This window comes from Balaenoptera physalus (genome assembly GCF_965194825.1).
Source record: "Balaenoptera physalus genome assembly, chromosome: 11".
In the NCBI taxonomy this organism is placed as follows: Eukaryota; Metazoa; Chordata; class Mammalia; order Artiodactyla; family Balaenopteridae; genus Balaenoptera; species Balaenoptera physalus.
In genome coordinates, this window is record NC_138896.1 from 39,212,811 (window position 1) to 39,233,733 (window position 20,923).

Sequence of the window (20,923 nt, forward strand, 5' to 3'; positions counted from 1 at the left end):
TTTTGTAACAGTGAGGATCATTGAGAGAACTGGGAGGGAAGCCTTTAGAAAGGACAGACAGTTGTTTGCAAATGTGCCTGAGTGATGTGGAAGGGACTGTGTGACCTCTGTATTCTCTGATTAGAAATAAAATGTTTAACCTCATTTTTCTTGACGTTTGTCTTTTCTAGATTGTCAAAAGAGTGGGGAATAGTGAGGAAACCCCAATGATTGGAGACAAAGTTTATGTCCATTACAAAGGAAAATTGTCAAATGGAAAGAAGTTTGATTCCAGTCATGATCGAAACGAACCGTTTGTCTTTAGTCTTGGCAAAGGTAAGAGGGTATTTTTTTTTTTTTTGAGTTGTGTTTTGCTTAGATTTATTGCTATTTATATTATATGGGAGCTAGTGGATCCTATCCTTGCCAAAAGTAAAGATATTTTGGAGCAGTAGTTCTCATGGATCCTATCCTTGCCAAAAATAAAGATATTTTGGAGCAGTAGTTCTCAAAGTATGGTCCATGGATCCCTGTGGGGTCCCTGAGATACTTTTAGGGGGTCCATAGTGTCAAAATTATTTTCATAATAATACTAAGATGTTATTTATTTATTTTACTGTGTTGACATTTGCACCGATGGTACCAAGCTGCAATGGTGAATATTTGCTGGAGCCTTAGCACAAATCTAGGCAATGGCACCAAACTATACCATTAGTATGCCCTCACTCACTGTTTAAATAAGAAAAAAAAGAAGGCCAGTTTCACTTAAGAATGTCCTTGATAAGGTGTAAAACATATTAATTTTATTAAATCCTAATCCTTGAGTTTCACATTGTTTTGATATTTTGTGACAGATGGGAAAGTGCACATAAAGCACTTCTGCATCCCCAACTACAGTGGCTATCTCAAGGGAAAGCACTTGTGTACTTGCTTTAGTTGAGAGCTGAACTAGCTGCATTTTTTCCATGAAGCACCATATTTATTTTAAAGGGCAAGCTATGATTATTCAGACTTGATTTTTCCGTATTTGGCAGATATTTTCTCGCAAATGAATGAAGTGGGCCTGTCACTTCAAGGACAACAACTGACAGTATTTGTTGCCATTGAGTTTTCAAGTGAAAATTACAGTTTTGGAAAATTTGTATCTGCTACTCAGAGCTTGACAGCTTCCCAAAACTTAAAAGACTTCTGTTGAGATCAATGAGTATTAATGAATGTGATTTTTAAAATATCATGAAATGAAATGTGTTAACATTTGGAAGATTGTGTGACTCAGTGAACAATATTTTCCCAATGACCAATGCAAGATGTTATGCAGTGAATAAAATTATGCATGAGTAAAAGGTCCATTTGATGTGTAAGCTAGACCAATGGATTTTAGCATAACATAATATGAAAAGTTCATTGATAACAGTTTCAGATTCCACATTGCAACTAACCTTTATGAAACTACCACTTGTCCAGTTTTGATGTAGTATCACATTACATTCATAATTATCTGAAAAGGCTATTTAAAAACTCCTATCTTTTCTAATTATCTATATGTGCGAGTTTGGATTTTTTCCATATACTTCAGCCAAAAATTGCAACAGATGAATCTAAAAGTAGGTATGAGAATCTGGTTGTCTTTTATTAAGTCAGACACATTTTACATTTGTAAAATTATAAAACAACGTCACTCTTCTCACTCATTTTTTTCTTTTGGGAAATATAGTTATCTTCCATAAAAATAATTTATGTTAACATATGAGGTTATTGTTATTTTAAATGAACTGGTAAATAACTATTAAAAATTTTTTAAAATATGGTAAATATCAATAGATACAGCATACAAACAAAAGGACCTTAGGGTCTTCAATTTTTAAGATGTAAAGGGTCCTGAGGAAAAAAAGTTGAGAACCACTGTTTTAAAATCTTAAATGTGATTTTTTACTAATTTCTTTACAAATGCTTTTAAATGTCTTCAGTTAATTTAGTATTCTTATTTTTTTTAATCTTGGAAGAAGAATAATAGCCCATACATCAAATTGAACTTTGTGGACCATGTGGCTTGTTGGAAGTTAGTGGCTGAATTACAAAGTCTTTTTATTCTTATCTGCCACAGATATAGCAGACTTCTAGTTTGTTCCCAGATCAAGTGTAGGAGAAAAGGGGCGATCCCCCCCATTCACCACCATGGCTCAGTGTTGAATAATTCCTTTCTTTTTCTGACTCTACACCTTAGTTGAGTTGCTAGCTAAGCAAGGATGTAGGAAAGGAAACAGCAAGTAGCTAAAGAGTTAAACTCTTTCTGCCTCTCTGCCTTCCCTGGTACCCACAGGCATTTGTATGTCATGGTGACTTCTGCTTCCTGTATAGCTGTACTCCCTCCAAGCTCTAGTGCTGGCTGTGCCACTGCTCCCTTCTCCTTTGGGTCCTCAGTGAGTTAATGGCTCATGTGAGATTAATCTTGTGTTCAATAAGATAGCAATCAAAATCGAATACAGATTTTTTTTTCTTAACATAGCAGATAAGGATGACGGTTAACTTAAACTTTTTTTCATTTTTGTTGATGTAAGGATGTGAATTTCCAGGGCCACCAGCATGGCTGTGGCATCATTATTTAATTTAGATGACCTCAGAGCAAATGGCCTCATCAGACCTCTTTGTTCCCACTGCCCCCCGCCTTTGAATTTCTGTCTTGAAAAAGTTGGTAGGTTTAAGATAATAGGTCTCCTCTCAGCAGTTATCTTTGCAAGTAGACTTAAGAATTGCTTCTCTACCCAGATTTTCTCAGTAAAACATGCAATGGTGAATGAGTCTTTCATCTTTCCTAGAATTTTGAGCAGAGAGAAAAGAGGCAACTTCCAGTTGACTTGGTACCTATGGCACACCTATCTAGAGATAGTGTTGTCTCATGGGGAGGGCATCCAGCTGGGTGTTGGGAAGCCAGGGTTCCTGTCTTTGCTCTTTCCTGTGGTATGTTAACATGAGTAAGCCACCTAACCTTCCCTGCTCTTACAAAAAGGAAGTGTCTGTAGAAGAGCTTTGAGATTAATCCTGAGTCTAAGAGTCCATTCTTGTATATTCTGCAAAGAGTACAGGAACAAAAACTGCAAAGGACTAAACCCAACACAATTACAGAACCTTTAGAGGCCCCCTTAAGATGATAATTAGAAATATGAGACTAAAGCAGTATCCCTCTGGTAAAACTTCTATAACATAATGTGTTATAGTTGCCTATAAAACAAACATTGGTTAGGCAGTTTATAGTTTTATACCTATATGTTATGGCAGTAGCTACTTCATAACATAATGAAGAAAAATAATATAAATAACTGTAGCACAAATATTGTACATTGAACTCTCTTGATCCCTTATATTGTACCTCTCCCAAGGGAATAAATAGAAATATTTCAATGGAAAGTCACATTGATTTTGGGGTTCTATTGTGACTTCAGTATTTAAAATAGAATCATAAGAACTTATCTATAAAAATTGCATTAAAAATACACATACCATATGTATAAATTTGAGGTATACCTACACATTGTTTGTATGTGTGTCTGTTGCTCTTTTTGTACCATCTTTGAAACTCTGTGCCTCACTTCCCTCATATATAAAGTGATGATAATAATAGTATATACAATTACATGTTGAGGATTAAATAAGATATTACACACCGTTGCTTAGCACTCAGCCTAATACATAGTGAGCACTGAAATCTTTTGTCAACCGTTGTTGTTACAGTACTGGGATTGTCGGCTGGCTTTACAATGGAGTGGCAAGGGCTGTCTTACAGCAGTTTGGGTCCTCACTCCTATTTACTGTGCCTGCATACAGACCTTTTGAATGCTGAACCGTCTTTTTTAGCCCCAGAAAGTCTGGAAAAACAACAACTGGATCAATCTAAGACAATTGGTTATCACCACTACAGAATATGTTACACAAATTAGAATGATGATGGTTTCCCTCACTGCATTTTCTTAACTAAATCTTTGTTACATGTTCTGAATTCCTAGAACTGTGTCCATAACCCATCTTAAAAGAAGTTGAAATAAGAATGACAGGATTTTCAAGTATACTTCCACAACAGGGGTTCTGTTCTTTCCCCTTCCCTGCCTGCAGCAAATATGTTATCACTAAAATTGGGAAGGGATGGGTTTGGGGGCTGAAAGAATTGTATCTACCTCTGTTCTTATAAGTAAATCCAAGGACACTAAAGCTGCACCCCTTCCCCATCTACCCCTATAAAGGTCTGGTGATTTCTGATAAAAGGCTACTTCAGTGAAGTGGTTTTTCGTGTTCTTCGTATATGACTACCATGGTTGGGAACTATGAAGATAAAAATCCTCTCTCTTATATTCTTCCCCCAGATTTGAGAAGTAAGAGGAACAAACCAGTCATTTTGGATTTTTCACATACCTATACTTCTCTCTTACTATTGAGATTAAACCATAATGAAGTAAATATCAGTGATCTGCCTTTAACGTTAATCTAACCTTATTAGATGCATGATGACCCATGATTATTGGTTAAAACATCTTTTAATTTAGCAGTCATTAGCATATTGGAGTAAAAGGGAGAAAGTATGTTGAAAGACTAATGGCTAATGCTTTTTAAGTACTTACAGTGCCAGGCAAAGGGCTTACATGCATTATCTCATTTAATCCTCACACCAATCCTATTATTACTTTATAGACTTTTTGTACAATTTATTTAGTATAGTTTAGGTGACAGTCATATTAACATCTGTGTATAAGACTGAGTTTTTTATTGAGGTACTATTTACATATAATAAAACTTAACCCTTTTAAAGGGTGTATAGCTTGATGAATTTGGGTAACAGTTGTGTAACCACCACCACAGTCAAAATATAGAACAATTTCCTCACCCTAAAAAGTTTTCTTATGGACGGTGGGCCATGGAATCACTAATCTGTCTTCTGTTACTATAGTTTTGCCTTTTCCAAAAATTCATATAAATGGAATCATATGTCATCTTTGGCATTTGACTTCTTTCACTTAGCATAACGATTTTGAGATTCATGCATGTTGAATTGCCAAGCAGCATTTTACAAGTATGGAAACACCACAATTTGTTCATCCATTCAAAAAATCGGACATTGGGGTTGTTTCCAATTTGGGGCTATTATGAATAATGTAATGAACATTCATATACCTGTCTTTGTGTGGCTATGTTGGGTAAATTTATTTTGGGGTAAATACCTGGGAGTGGACTTGTTGATCATACGGTAAAACATATGTTTAACTTTGTAAGTTACTACCATACTGTTTTTTCAAAGTGGCTGTACCATTTTGCATTCTCACCAGCAGTGTTTGAGAGTTTGTTTTTCACATGCTTGTCAACCATTAGTACTATCAGTCTTTTTAACTTTAGCCATTTTAATGGGTGTGAAATGGTATCTCATTTTGGTTTTCAGTTGCATTTCCCTGGTAACTGGTCACATTGAGGGTATCTTTTCTTGTGCTTAGTGGACATTTGTATGTTTTCTTTTGTGAAGTATCTGTTCAAATCTTCTGCCCATTAAAAAAAAAAACAATCTTTTTATTGAGTTGTACTCAACAAGACAAGCACTTAATCAGATGTGTATTTTGCAAGTATGTTCTCCCAGTCTCTAGCTTGCCTTTTCATTTTCTTAATTGATCTTTCAAAGAACAAAAGTTTTTAATTTTGATGAAGTCCACTTTACCAATTTTTTAAAAATGTTTTAGGTACCTACTATAACCATTTTAGTTTTGGTTTGCTTTGGTTTTTTTGTTTACATATGAGGAAACTAAGGTACAGAGAGAGATTAAGTAATTAGCCCAAAGTTATACGGTAAGTGGCAGAGCCAGGATTCAAAGCCAGGCAGTGTCTTTCAAGTTATGTTAGATATTAAGGTTTAAAACTAGCCTAAACACTAGGTATAGAAACAAAGTAGGTCCTGGTCCAGCAGAATTTACTGAGTGCCTGCTGTACACCAGACATTTTTCTTACAGGAATGATGTAGTTAATGAGGTTTATCAAAAGCAAAATTATTGCTATTACATGCTTGGTATTGTGGGCCTAATCCCTATTTTTAAAGTTTTATTTTTATTTGAAATGTTTTTTTTTTTCACATATTTTAGGCCTTGACAACGTTTTACAAGTAGTAAAATACAGTTACTAGTAATGGGTAACCATGCAGCCAGCTTCTTGTGGGTTGTGGTTTAACCATGTGTTCCCTTTAAATTGCTATTGATACTCTTGCTCCCCCATAAATATATTCTTAACATCTGTTAACTTTTTTTTTTTTTTAACCTGCAGTTTAGGAGCACTCAGGATTCGGAAAGAAGGCTTTTAGGCCAAAATATTTAATTTTCCTAACCCTCCCCAAAAATGTGAGCCAGAAAGACAGCAAACTTTCAGAAAGTACTTTCTTTGGCTTTACCTGGTACTTTCTAATAGAGGAAGAATGCTTCCAGTTTCATCGCTGAATGGATATTAAGGAGAAGCTAATTTAGGCAGGGGTGAGAGCAGACTGGGGCAGCTAACACATTTCTAACTCCATTTAAATTAGATACTGCAGCATGGACCGTGTTCCTTTATTGAGTATAATATTGTGGTGTTAAGTTCTTTGGGAAATAAAAAATAATCAAGACATGACTCCTGCCTTCAGGTATCTAGCAGTTTAGCCTGGCAGAGTTGATCATTAAGGTTGTCCCAGCACAGATTATTTTCTCCCCCTGTTTTTGAAATGATAACCCATGAGGGTGCGGAGAGATCATCTGGTGATCGGTTTTCTTAGTAATTAAATAGAGAAATGGCAAAAATATAATGTAACATAATACATATGAACACTTTAAAAGAATCTTAACATATAAACGAGTTTGTTGAATTCATAATCAGATACTTTTGTTAGGGAATAGGGATGATTATCAGAGCCCTTTTATAAGACATTTAAAAATAAGACTAAATAAAATTTATAAGAGGAAAAAAATACACAGGAAAAACTTTGCTTTATCTAGCGTAAAAAGAAGAAAGACGATGTCAGTATTATCAATGGTTTCAAATGCAAACATGCATTTAAAGGTTAGATAGTCAATAATTTTATCAAGGATGCCAAGACTGTTTATTGAGGAAAGGACAGTCTTTTCAACAAACAATGCTGGGAAAACTAGATATTCACATGCAAAAGAATAAAGTTAGACCCTTACTTTACATCACATACAAAAATTAACTCGAAATGGATCAAAGATATATAAGACTTAAAACTGTATTTTCTTAGAAGAAAACTTGGAGGGAAAGCTTCTTGACATTACATTTGGCAATGATTTCTCGGATATGACACCAACAGCAAGGCAGCAAAAGTAAAAAATACATAAATTGGACTACATCAAAATTAAAAACTGTGCATCAAAGGATACAATAATGGAGTGAAAAGGCAGCCTAAAGAATGGAAGGAAATATTTTCAAATCATGTATGTGACAAGGGGTTAATATCCAGAATATATAAAGAACTCCTATAATCAACAACCAAAAAACCTCAAATATCCTGATTATAAAATGGACAATGGACTTAAATAGACATTTCCCTAAAGAAGATATACAAAAGGACTACAAGCATATGAAAAGATGCTCTACATCACTAAATCATTAGGGAAATACAAATCAAAACCACAATGAGAGGGACTTCCCTGGTGGTCCAGTGGTTAAGACTCTGCACTCCCAATGCAGGGGCCACGGGTTTGATCCCTGGTCAGGGAACTAAGATCCTGCATGCCGTGTGGCACAGCCAAAAAAAAAAAAAAAAAAATTTAACAATATCACCTCACACCATCAGGTACTATTAAAAAAAAAAAAATAGAAATTTGCAAGTGTTAGCAAGTTGTGGAGAAATTGAAACCCCCGTGCACTGTTGGTGGGAATGTAAAATAGTGTAGCCACTATGGAAAACAGTATGGTAGTTCCTCAAACAATTAAAAATAGAGTTAACCTATGATCCAGCAATTCCACTTCTCCGTATATACCAGGGTCCTAATGAGATATGTGTACACCCATATTTGTAGCATTATTCATTATAGCTGAAAGGTGGAAGCCACCCAAATGTTTGTCTGTAGACAAATGGATAAACAAAATGTCTTATGTACATACAATGGTATATTCCTATAAAGGAGTATTATTCACATGGGACAAAACTGATGAACCTCGAGGACATTACACTAAGTGAAATAAGCCAGTCACAAATAGACAAATACTGCGTGATTCCACTTACATCTAGAGAAATCTAGAGTAATCAAATTCATAAAAACAAAGTAGAATAAAATTCTTGCCGGGGCTTGGGACAGGAGGAAAAGAGGAGTAGTTTAATGAGTAGACTTTTAGTGTTGCAAGATGAAAAGTTCTGGACATTGGTTGCACAACAGTGTGAATATACTTAACTGTGCACTTAACAGTTGAAATGGTCATTTTTATGTATTTTACCACAATTTAAAAAATTTTTAATCAGTAAAAAAGAATGTTCTAAAATGGTCACTATAGTCTTTATTATAAGTGAAAGTATTCAGTGATTAAATTAAAATGTTATATTTTAAAACGTGTATGATTTTTTAATAGACTTTATTTTTTTAGAGCAGTTTTAGGTTCACAGCAAAATTGAGTGGAAGGTGCAGAGATTTCCCGTGTACCCCCTCCCCCGCCATGTGCATAGCCTACCCCTCTTATCAGCACCCCCTCCAGGATGGTGCACTTGTTACAATTGATGAACCTACAATGAGCCTATAAAATTTGATTTTGATTTTCTTAATCAGAAAAAATTATATAATATTCTACAGAGGGAAGAAAAAAGTACAGTGCATTGCTTTTATACTGGGCTTTGTACACTTCTAACGTTTTCAATTCCCTTATAGTTAGGTATATATAAAAAGCATTTACACTTAAAGATAGATACACTGTATATTTGTGTAAATATATATTCTTATTTCAGATTTTGTTACTAATGGAATAGGACTACTGAAATGGATAAATTGTTTGAGCCGGTAAAATTGAAGTCCAGAACAAGTGGAAGAATAAATTGCGTTTATATATTCTTGGTGTATTATACCTACAGTTAAGACCCTAAAGATCAAAAGATCCCAAAGATCAAGAATCTTAAAAATGTTTATGCTTTGACCCAGTAATTCTACTTCTAGGAATTGAATCTAAGGAAATATGGTAGAAGCTTGCTTAACCAGCTCCAGACTAACTGCTGCTCTCCATTCTACTCGTAAATACACTGAGTGATACCGCTGGTTTCCTATTCTTCACTGTGGCCCTGCACTCTGCTTCAGCCAGTTGAGTGAGCCTTGTCAATGCCCTCCACCCACAGACCACTAGGAACACAACTATAGTGAACAAGTTGGGTTTATTACTCGTAGGGAGGTAGACTGCACACCATGGGAAACTGGAGGTGTCTCAGTGTGTTCAAAAGGTCTTTTATAGGATTTGGACTTGTATTAGGTGATTTGACGAAGAGTTTAAGGAAGAAGGGATTTGCTCTGGATTGGATATTGTTGGGATGCAGGTGATTCTTTGGGTATCTTAGTAAATCTTACCTAGGAGGAGGGCTGACTGGAGTGAGACTAAAGCTGCACCTGTAGAGAAGCAGAAGTCACTCATGTCACCAGGAGAGGGGGATGTTTGGTATTTTGTAGGTTGCACAGGGACCTTGTTTTTTGTCCATGCTCAGACAAAATTTTGAAGTGTTCTTGTTTTGTCTCACTTTTTCATGGTCTCAGAGTGACCTTGTCTGATGTTGATGTTTTGTGAGTTTGTTATGTCCAACAGGAGAATAACATGGCTTAGCTGTGTGCCCCAGGCCAGCTTCAGAATCACCAAGGCCTAGCTGTGTCGGGCAGTTTCCAGACATTAGGGTGTGCTTTTTTCTTCCTCAGACTCTTATTAAGAATCAGTCTAAACTTGTTTATATCCATTGTCCTTTTTGTAATTATATAAGTTCATTAGATAGTATATAAAACTCTGAAATTAGTGTAATAAGAAATGGGACTTATTTCTGTGAAAACTAAGTTGAACATCTTTGGAAAGACTTATTAAAGTGAATTGCTAAAAGCCTTTTTTAAGTGGCTATTGAGGGACTTCCCTGGTGGTCCAGTGGCTAAGACTCCAAGCTCCCGATGCAGGTGGCCCGGGTTTGATCCCTGGTCAGGGAACTAGATCTCACATGCCGCAACTAAGAGTTCGCATGCTGCAACTAAAAGATCCTGTGTGCCACAACTAAGACCCAGGGCAGTCAAATAAATAAATAAATATCTTTTAAAAAATGGCAGTTGAATTAGGGGTGGGTAAACGCTAGGTGAAATAAGTAGGCCATTCAGAACACATTTTTACCAGAAGGATTCCGCATACTGGTTGCTTTTTACAAGTGTCTTCTACTTCTTACTTCACTTTAAAGAAATCCATGTTGTAAGTTGCAAATGATATACCATAAGTGTGATTTATATAGTAAAGATGATATAGAACTCTTATCACTTGTCACACACAGACAAGGCCTTGGACTTCTATCACAGGATTAGTGAATTAAGATACTTTGATAGGTTTTAAGTTTAAAAAAGTTTGAGGTTGTATATGTTCTTTTTTATGATTCCTCACTTAAAGCAACATTTTAAATTAACCTACAACCATAGTCCTAATGTGTCAGGTAAGAGGCTTTCATTATGCAAAAAAAAAATTCATGTGAAGATTTAGGTGCAGAGTTGTTCATTGCAACTTAATAAGAGTAAAAAAAAAAAGCAATTTAAATATTTATTAGTGGGAGTAATGAAATTATGGCATATTTAAAAGATGAAATAGTAAATAGCATATAGTTATTAAAAGTCATGTTTTCAGATATTATCTTTTAACAAGAAAAATGCTCATATAATGTGAAATGCAGAGTAGGCTACAAAACCAAATAAACTATGATCAGAATTTTAAGAATGTATATATAAAAATTTAATATGTAAACAAAGTTATGCATACACAATTGGAAGAAAATGAGCCAAGAAATTGACAGTTTACCCCAGATGCTGAAATTTCAGAGGTTTTTTATTCTCTGTGCTTTTATATACTTTCCAAGTGTTCTATAATGAGTATGTATTATTTTTTTTTAAATCAGGGGGAAGTGCTTTTTAAGAAAAGAGGTCCAAGATTGGCAATTTTAGAAATATACCTGTGTTCGTATTAGTCTGGCTCTTTGCTCAGCGTGTTTCCTTCAGTGTCTGAAGCTCAGTGTTTAAGAGAAGCTTTAATGTTCCTGAATGAGAAGAAGAGCCAAAGGCATAGGCATGATTTATTCAGCTTGAGGCTCCTGTGGATTTAATAGCCAGGCTGATGTTTCCAACTTCTAAGGCCTAGCATAGGCATCACCTGTGAAGTAAGCTTTTGCTGAGTGTTCCAACCCCACCCCAAGGCAAAAGCCCCTGTTTGTACTCTTATGTTAGTGTTCACCATGCTTAAAAAAATCAGGGCAGGTATCTTTCTGCTCCACTAGCCATACTACATTGCATGTTTCTTGGAAGGAAGAAGGGAACAGCCACCTTTGTATTTTTAGTACCTAGACAGACCTTTGCTCCTCAGTAGTTGGCTGAATGCCTTGAACAAATATACAGTAGTAACCCCATAATATAAAGATTTCCTGAAAGAGGGTGTAAGGTATTTGTCTTAAAATATCGGAGTTGAGAGTTAAAAAAAAAAAAAAAATTGTTCTAAATGGCCCACGCTGAAACCATTGCCGTCTTTGAAGAGCATCAGTGACAGTAGAGCAGCCTGTCAACAGCAGACTTTACATTTATTCTGATGATTCTAGACTGTTTCCACATTGGAACCGTGTGTGGGCATATAAATTGATGTAGCCCTTTTGGAAGGGCAGTTGGGCAATATCTATCAAATGGAAAGTGCACATCACCTTTGCACTTCTAGGAATTTACCTTCCAAATATACTTGCACAAAATAGGCAAACATAAGGGACAAAAATCCTTATTAGAGTACTGTTGGCAATGTGTCTCAATAGTAGAGTGACTGGAATATTATGAAGCCACTGAGAATGAAGTAGATCAGTATGTATTTACGATGATGATGATAACTATCCTTTATTAAATACATATTATATGCCAGGCACTTGACATATTTTATCTAATAATTCTTGTAACAACTATATGGCAGGTACTATTATTATCTACATTTTGCAGATGAGGAAACTTGCACAAGGTCACACAACTAATATGGGGCCGACCTGGTATTCTAATTTAGTCAGTCTGAAGTTAAAGCAGGCTGCACACCTAACCCCTAAAACGCATATCCTATCTGCTGATGTATAAAGATATGTATATACACATAAATGAATAAATTATAAACATTATATATTTATTTATAACATATTTCTGTATAATTAAAATATATATCTATGTAATGAGAAAACAGTTCAGAACTGAATGTATAGTATGCTGTCATTTGTGTTTTAAATTTTTTTAAAAGCGACAGCACACAGTGGATGGATACCAAAAAAACATAACAGTGGCTTCTTTTAAGGAGGGAATGGATGACCTTTTACCTTTCACTTATATCTTTCTCTCATGTGTGTTTTAATAATTGGCATGTATACCTTATATACACTTTTAACTAAAATCAGTGTATCTGATATTTTGAAAAGTTGTAATGCCTAAGACTAAGCTGAAGTCATGAGTCACAAATGCTTTGTCCATATCTACTTACATACCTTAGTATAGGGTTTCCCTTATTCTAATCATCCTTACTCTAATCCTAACATCACTTCTCAGTTCAAGATAACAGCTCTCTTCAAAATTCACGTTCTCTGGAGTTCATTGCTTATTACCCGATCTCACTTTGAATACTTAAGTCTTTGACATAGCACCTCAAATTTGTATATTATCCCTTGAAATTTTGTACATTTTCTATTGTTTCCCAAAGGATTTGGGACTGCTTATTGTAAGATACAATTACAATTATATAGGTTACTATAGTTCTACAGCTGAGCAGTAAGCTTTGTTTCCTGAAAGTAGGCAAAAAAAAAAATTCTGAGTTCTGCACTTCTTGTGATTTGGCAAAAAAGGACACATATTCTGGGTTTTTTTTTAGAAAAGCAAAACCCACTTTTTTTCTTACTCTAAATTTTGAGAAGAAATCTGTTCCATGGGCCTTTTTATACAATTTATACTTTTCCGGTTTCTTGTTTGTTGTTTTTGTCTGCCCAACTAAATTATAAGCTTTCTTAGGACAAATTCCATTTTCTATACTATTTTTGTTCCATTTCTGCGTAGAAAACACGCACTTATTCTTATGGTTGAAATTATAAATTAAGCAACAACTGCAGCCCAGCCACATTTCAAAGATGATGTTACGGCCGCTTTTCAAAGACTTAGTCTTTGAGCAGTTTAGAAACTGATACTACTTTCATCCTTCTCAGCAGAGAATCTTCTCTGATAGCCCTCAAAAAAAAAAAATCACAATTTATTTCTTAGTGTATAGGTCTTACTGAGGTTTTTTTTAGCCCCTACTTCCTAGCTGAATAGTATGTAGCGTAAGGAATTGGAAATTTGTTTGAACTTTTGTTTCGTGACAGTTAAGTCTTTTAAAATATGGCCTATAGCTTTCAACCACTTTTTCCTTTCTCCTAGGCCAAGTTATCAAGGCATGGGACATTGGGGTGGCTACCATGAAGAAAGGAGAGATCTGTCATTTACTGTGCAAACCAGAATATGCATATGGCTCGGCTGGCAGTCTCCCCAAAATTCCCTCGAATGCAACTCTCTTTTTTGAGGCAAGTATGTGTGTGATGTTGCCTTGTTAGCATCTGCTCTACTATAGTGCTGGCTCCAAAGCAACAGGCAGTGGAACAAGGAGCTGAGCTTGCTATTGAGAATCAGATCCAACTTATTTATTTTGGAGCTTGGCTTCTTGAATTGTTTCCCACAAACCCAAGGGATGTGTGCCAGTGCTTTCTTAGAAACGTGTCTCTGGCAGAAAACGGTCATATCCAAATAAACAAAAGACAACAGGCTTAGAAATAAAGGTTCTGGTCAGTGGTGTGAGTTATGACATACTCAAACCTGATCAGAAGACAGGATGGAAATGTGGGAGATACATGTTGAAATATACCTAAAGCTATAAAGCAAGTTGTAAAGCTATTTTCATATTACAGAGGTTTATAAATGTCACAGATCTCACTTCCTCATTAGAAGCAGTAGATGGTGATAAAATGTTATTCATCTTGTGTTGAATTATACATATTTGGCCATACCTAATTAAAAAATTAAAGAGGGGAAATGCCTGAAACATTGTAACTAGGTAAAATACACCTTTAGTTGGTTGTAGGCCTGATTCATAAGATTTAGTCTTAATTTTAAGAAGGGCATTCCATGAATCTGGGGTGAAAAAGTGGTGGCCTCTAGAGTCAGACAAAATAGTCTGGGCCAGCACTGTGTCACTCTGGCTTTTTGCCCACAAAGCAGTTTTCCTAGTATTTCCTGTCTGTCTTTGCACTGCAGCCCCACAGGATGTAGTCCTAGACATTATCATTACATGAAGTTTCTTTCCAGGTATTGAAAAGTGCAGTGTTCTTTTTTCCCTACTTTTCCAATAACTAAGAAGCACAGATAAATATAAAACAGAGATTTATTTTGTAAAATGAAAGGAGAGTGGTTGCCCTTGCCTTTAAGTATGTTAAATTGCTTTTTTGGTCCGTTCTCAGTCAGATCCCTTTTTCCTTTCTAGATTGAGCTTCTTGATTTCAAAGGAGAGGATTTATTTGAAGATGGAGGTATTATCCGAAGAATCAAACGGAAAGGAGAAGGGTATTCAAACCCAAACGAAGGAGCGACAGTAGAAAGTAAGTACTGCTGCGAGGGGGAACTGGTCCTTAAAAGTTGGGTTCCAATTATGTGGATGAAATGGAGATTTCGTTTTTAAAAATCTGTCTATAAAAATAAATATATTGAATATATATCTCTTAATAGTTTTAAATTCAACATTTATTTAGAAGTGACTTCATTTAGTAAATATTCATTCAACCTGTGTGTGCCAAGAACTGTACCAGCCTCTTCAAACTCAAAACAGTAAGTAAAAGGTAAGCCCATCCATCAAGGAATTCTTAGTCTGTGGACTCCTTGGTGTGCCAACAGCTATATTAGTTGCCTTATATATTATTCATTTATTTCTCACAATAACCTTTTGAGCTATGATTTATTATCCCTAGGTGAGAAAAGTGAGTTCAGAGAAGTTATGTAAATTACCCAAGGTTACAGAGTTACTAAATAGAGTAGTAGATTGTAATGCCCGTCAGGGCTGTCAAACCCATTTCACTGGCTGTCATCAAGATAAAAAACAGTTCATCATTTTAGTTAGATCAAAACAGGAGAATAGTTTATTCTGTTCTGTGTCAGGAGACCTGGGTTCAAGCTCTGCTTTGTCATTTATTGAGTGACCTGAAGCTATTCCATTTTCTTCATTTGCTAATAAGTTGGATATAAGGACAGGACTGAGGACTGGATTAACTGAGCACCCTTCCACCCTCCCAGAGGGAGGTGTACACACATTGTGTGTACCACTGTGTACACTACTTGTCACTTTATACTCTAATCAGCATCTGCCCATTTCCCTAGTATACAGTGAGTGCTGGAGGACCAGAATCTTTCTTCATCTTTTTGTTTCCAGCATCACCTACAGAGCCTTACACACAGTTGTTGTTCAGTAAATGTTTTTTGCAAGGTGGCATTTACTGAGTTGAAGTACTTCAAAAAAGACAGTAGTGAGAAAACATAAAGAAATACTTCCATTAAAAAAAATCATGGGAGGGCTCCCCTGGTGGCACAGTGGTTGGGGGTCCGCCTGCCAATGCAGGGGACGTGGGTTCAATCCCTGGTCCGGGAGAGCAACTGGGCCCGTGTGCCACGGCGAGGAGTGGCCCCCGCTTGCCACAGCTGGAGGGGACCCATGTGTAGCAGCGGGGATCCGATGCAGCCAAAGATGAATAAATAGAACAAATAAATTAAAAAAAAAATTTTTTTTAAGTTATAAAAAAAAAAAAAATCAAGGGAATTCCCTGGTGGTCCAATGGTTAGGACTCGGCACTTTTACTGCTATGGCCCAGGTTCAGTCCCTGGTTGGGGAACTAAGATTTTGTAAGCCGCGTGGCACAGCCAAAAAAACTTTTTAAATTTTAAAAAGAAAGAAAGAAATACTTCCCTTAAAAATATCAAATCACTGGGCTTCCCTGGTGACGCAGTGGTTAAGAATCTGCCTGCCAATGCAGGGGACACGGGTTCCAACCCTGGTTCAGGAAGTTCCCACATGCCGCGGAGCAACTAAGCCAGTGTGCCACAACTACTGAGCCTGCGCTCTAGAGCCCACGAGCCACAACTACTGAATCCCGTGCACCTAGAGCCCATGCTCCGCAACAAGAGAAGCCCCTGCAATGAGAAGCCTGCGTACCGCAATGAAGAGTAGCCCCCGCTCGCCACAACTAGAGAAAGCCTGCGTGCAGCAACAAAGACCCAACACAGCCAAAAATAAAAATAAATAAGAAGAATTAAAAAAAAATCAAATCACTAAATAAGGATGGCAACGTGAACTGTTGATATTATCAATATAAAAGGCCTAAAGAGTTCATTTTTAAACTGCAAACTAGAAAGTTGATTTTCTCATCTTTAACGTTGCATATTGAACCACAACATTATTTTACATTCTACTTTGAACGCATGTTTCATTTCCACGAGTCTGGCAAATTAGTTCAAATTTAGTTTTTTTTTTAAATTGGAAACAGTTATAAATAGTATTACTGTTCTATTGTAGTTAAAGTGATAGTTATCACCCTTGATAAGTTTTAGAATAAATGAAGAAGCACTCAGGTGTATAGTGTTGGAGAAATACCTGGACCAGGAGCCGGAAGATAGAGTTCAGGCTTTGGCCCACTCTAACTAGACGTTGCCTCTCTGGCATTAGCTTCTTTCCTGTCCAATGACGCAGGGGTAGACGCCTTAATTTCTAAGGTCCTACTAGCCTGAAAAATTCCTGATAGAATTCTAAATGTTTATGAAAGTTATAGGAATGATAGAAAATTCTCCTCAATATATTAACAGGCACTTAAAAATCTTGTCTATAACGTGTATTTTAAATTTTTATTATGAAAATTTTCAAACATATACAGAAGTAGAGGGTTTTTTTCCCCCTGTGATACAGTGACTCCCCAGATTTAACAATTTATATATTTTAAAATTGGAGGTTTTTGTCAACTAAATTAAAAGGAAAAACTTCCCAGTTATAGGCAATACCACAAAACTACCACTGTAGAGTTAACTTTGGAGCAGGCTAAACTAAATCAAATCTTGCTTTTGGTAATATTTTCAATTGGAGTCATTTTTTTAACTTTTCATTTTGAAATAATTTTTGACTTATGGAAAAGTTGCAGAACTAGTACAGAGAATTTCCTTATATGCTTCACCCAGCTTCCCCTAATGTTGACATCTTCCTTAACCACAGTACTTTTATCAAAATCAGGAAATTAACATTGATTCAGTGCTATTAACTATTCTACAAATCTTATTTGAATTTCACCAGTTGCCACGCTGATGTCCTTTTTCAAGTCCACCAGCAAATTCAGGATCGAACATTGTAATTTAGTTGTCATGTCTCCTTGTCTCCTCCAATCTGTGACAGTTGATCAGTCTTTGTGTTTTTCATGACTTTAACACTTTCGAAGTTAAAGTTAAATAATTGAAGGCCAATTATTGTAGAATATCCCTCCATTTGGGTTGGTTTGATGTTTTCCCCTGATTAGATTGAGGCTATGCATATTTGGAAAAATACATAAGTGTTGTGCCCGTCTTAGTTCATCATTATCAGGAAGTACATGACATTGATGTCCCATTACTGTTGATGTTAACTTGGGCCACTTGGTTAAGGTGGGGCCTGCCATGTTTCTCCACTGTAAAGTTACTATTTTTCTCTCTCTAATTACTGAGTATCTCATTGGGAAGGAAATACTTGGAAACTATGCAGATAACCTCTTTTACATCACACCTTCACACACTAATTTTAGCATCCATGAATGATTTTTGTATGCAACAGTTATTACTGTGGTATTTGCCTAATGGTGATTTTTCTATGTCCACTGTTTCTTCTACATTTAATTAGAATTCTGCTGTAAGGAAGAGCTGCCTCTTCTCCCCTGTTTATTCAGTTGTTTATTTATATCAGTATTGACCCATGGATATCATTTTATTCTGTAGGTTATTATTCATTACTATTCTTATTTATTTTGTTGCTCAGATTGTCCCAGATTTGGCCATTGGAAACTCCTTCAACTTGGGTCTTTGGTCCTTTCAACATTGTTTCTTGAGCACTTTCTTACTTATGACACGACTAGATGCTTAGGGCTTATTTGGTAATTTTCCTGCCCCCGGTCTGGAATCAGCCATTCCTCCAAAGAGCTGATTCCTTTTACTGGAGAATGGTATTTAAAAATGAAGATCTGGGTGCTAGGTGTACTCATGCTATGGAATGTTATTGCTTCTAGAACCTCTTAACAGAGCTAGAAAATACATATATCTTGACATGCATATATACACATCTATGTATACTTCTGTATTAGTCTGTATATATATATTAAAAACTATGAGTACATACTGACACTTTCAATTTCAGCCCACCACAGATTTGTTTTAGCCTCCTCTCTTTGCTTCTTTGAAATTGCTTTCTCCAACAGTGAGAAACCTGGCTCTCATTATCCACAGTATATTTATTTATTTGCTCAATCATGGTATATACAGAAAGTAGTTTCAGAATTGCTAACCCATACCCCTGTGAAAAACAAATTTCCTGGGACTTCCCTGGTGGTCCAGTGGGTAAGACTCCATGCTCCCAGTGCAGGGGGCCTGGGTTCGACCCCTGGTCGGGGAACTAGATCCTGCACCCATGCTGCAACTAAGAGTCTGCATGCTGCAACAAAGATCCTGCATGCCGCAACTAAGACCCAGCACAGCCTAAATAAATAAATAAATATTTTTAAAAAATTTTTTTCCGAAGTAGGAAATATCTGAGTGTACTTCCTTTTGTCATTAGCCTATAGCATACATTGAAGATACTGTTTTCCAACTTAGGTTAGTTCTTTCATCCTCATTCCCTTCAGTATGGTTACGTTATTCATTTGTAATACAGTTAAGTTCATTTGTTATGTTTACCTTCCATTGGGGTTCCCCCCACACTCTGGTAGGTTTTAATTATTTATTTTTTTGGGGGTGTATGAAACATTACCATGATTCTAGATGATACAAAAAGATATACTCAGAAGTGTTATTCCCCCCTCATCCCTACTAACCTGTTCCCATTTCCTCATTATTTCCACTCTGTTCCTTCCTACCTCCTATAGGTAACCAATCTCATTAGTTCCTGGTTTATTATTGTATTTTTTTGCAGAAATGAGCAGATACATGTATTTTTTATGTCCCCTTTTTGCATGAAGGATAATATACAATGAATAGAATTTTTAATGTATGTGAATAATCCTTTATATAATTTTATTTTTTCTGTTTCTAAATGTATTAAGAAAGGGCAACGACTAATTTTTTTGTCTCTCATCTTGTTAGATTGTACTTTCCTGGGAAATTTTAGAGTAAATGGTTTATTCTTACTTTTTCTCCCAAAAGCCCTCTTTGGTTTTCTGGAACAAATCAATTTTATAAAAATTTATTGTATTGTCACTTATCAAGGTTAAGGTGTCCTGCTTTCCCTCTTTGAAACCAGTTAGCTGTGTTTGGGAGGAGGACAGAAGGTTGACTCAAAAGTGGTCTCTGTCAGAAGCCAAGATCACCTTGTTCCTTTTGAAGTCTACTCAGTCTTCACTTTACTGGTTTGCCTTTTTTTTGTACCATCACCCATATATTATTAGATTCAAAACCAAGTAGAAATCCTAGAACTAAAGCCAGTTCCACAGTGAAAGAAAAACTATAGACAGTGATCATCCATTATGATATGTCATTATAGATACACAAGAGTGACCAAGTTTCTGTCATTTCTGTGTAAAGGTACAGTGAATAGCAGGGGGAGGGGGCACACAGGCTTTGGAAGTGATAGATGTGAATTTCGAATCTTGGAATCACTGCTTGATATTTTTATGACTTTAGACAAGTTACTTAATCACCTTGAGCATACAGCTTTCTCATCTGTAAAATGGGAATAATAATCTTTTATCCCCACAGATTGTTGTGACAGTTAAGGGAAGAAAGGTGCCTAATACATGGTAGACACTTAGTTTCTTTTTTCTATAAATAAATACATTTATTTCTCTAAATAAACTTATTCCTCTAAATAAATGTTTATATCATTTATTTTGCTTCCTTTAAATAGATTTAAGGAAATAAACTACTCTTTCTCTTATATTCTACAGCCAGTCCATCAGCAAATTATTTTGTCTCTACCAGGGTTGACCTAGAACCCATGATCAGTTTGTCTTCACTAACAGTCTTAAAAATAATTATATATCTTCTTAGTGATGTTACCTAAATCATATTTCTCCAGGATTTTTGCTGGTTTGTTTTCTGAAGAACAGAGTTATGGACTGAATCAAAAGGCTTTTATTGAATTGTGATCTTTTGCGTCCTTTTAATAATTTCTTTGAGGAAGAGAGAATTTACATTAGTTTGACAGAATTTATTCTTTCTCAAAGAAATTGTGATTTTTACTCCATCAGGATCCTAATGCTTGCAAATCAATTTTTAGATTCTGTTCCAGTGTGCTTTATGTCAATTAAGATGACCATCTTGTAATTTTTATTCAGTGTTGTCCTTTTTCCATTAAAAAAAGTCACTGTGTTCTAAGGTACTCTAATTGACATTATCATGATGACTGATACTTTAGTCATCATACTTTAGCTTCATTGCCTGTAGTGGCTACATTGTTACTTTTAAGCTTTGCTTTCTTAGAAAAGCCAATCTGA

General features: G+C 35.8%; 1 protein-coding gene and 1 long non-coding RNA gene across 8 annotated transcripts in view; one reads left to right on the forward strand and one right to left on the reverse strand.

The window, feature by feature from the left end:
• FKBP5 (FKBP prolyl isomerase 5) overlaps nt 1-20,923 on the forward strand; it is a 100,865-nt gene that overhangs the window by 51,236 nt on the left and 28,706 nt on the right. For all 7 annotated transcript variants that reach the window (XM_082412627.1, XM_082412625.1, XM_082412624.1 and 4 more), the window contains 3 exons: nt 171-315; nt 13,611-13,753; nt 14,707-14,821. In XM_082412627.1, the coding sequence (XP_082268753.1) occupies nt 171-315; nt 13,611-13,753; nt 14,707-14,821 (403 nt within the window). The remainder of the gene's footprint in view (nt 1-170; nt 316-13,610; nt 13,754-14,706; nt 14,822-20,923) is intronic.
• The window catches only part of LOC309637690, a 192,617-nt gene that overhangs the window by 19,239 nt on the left and 152,455 nt on the right, over nt 1-20,923 (reverse strand). The gene's annotated exons all lie outside the window — the stretch shown is intronic.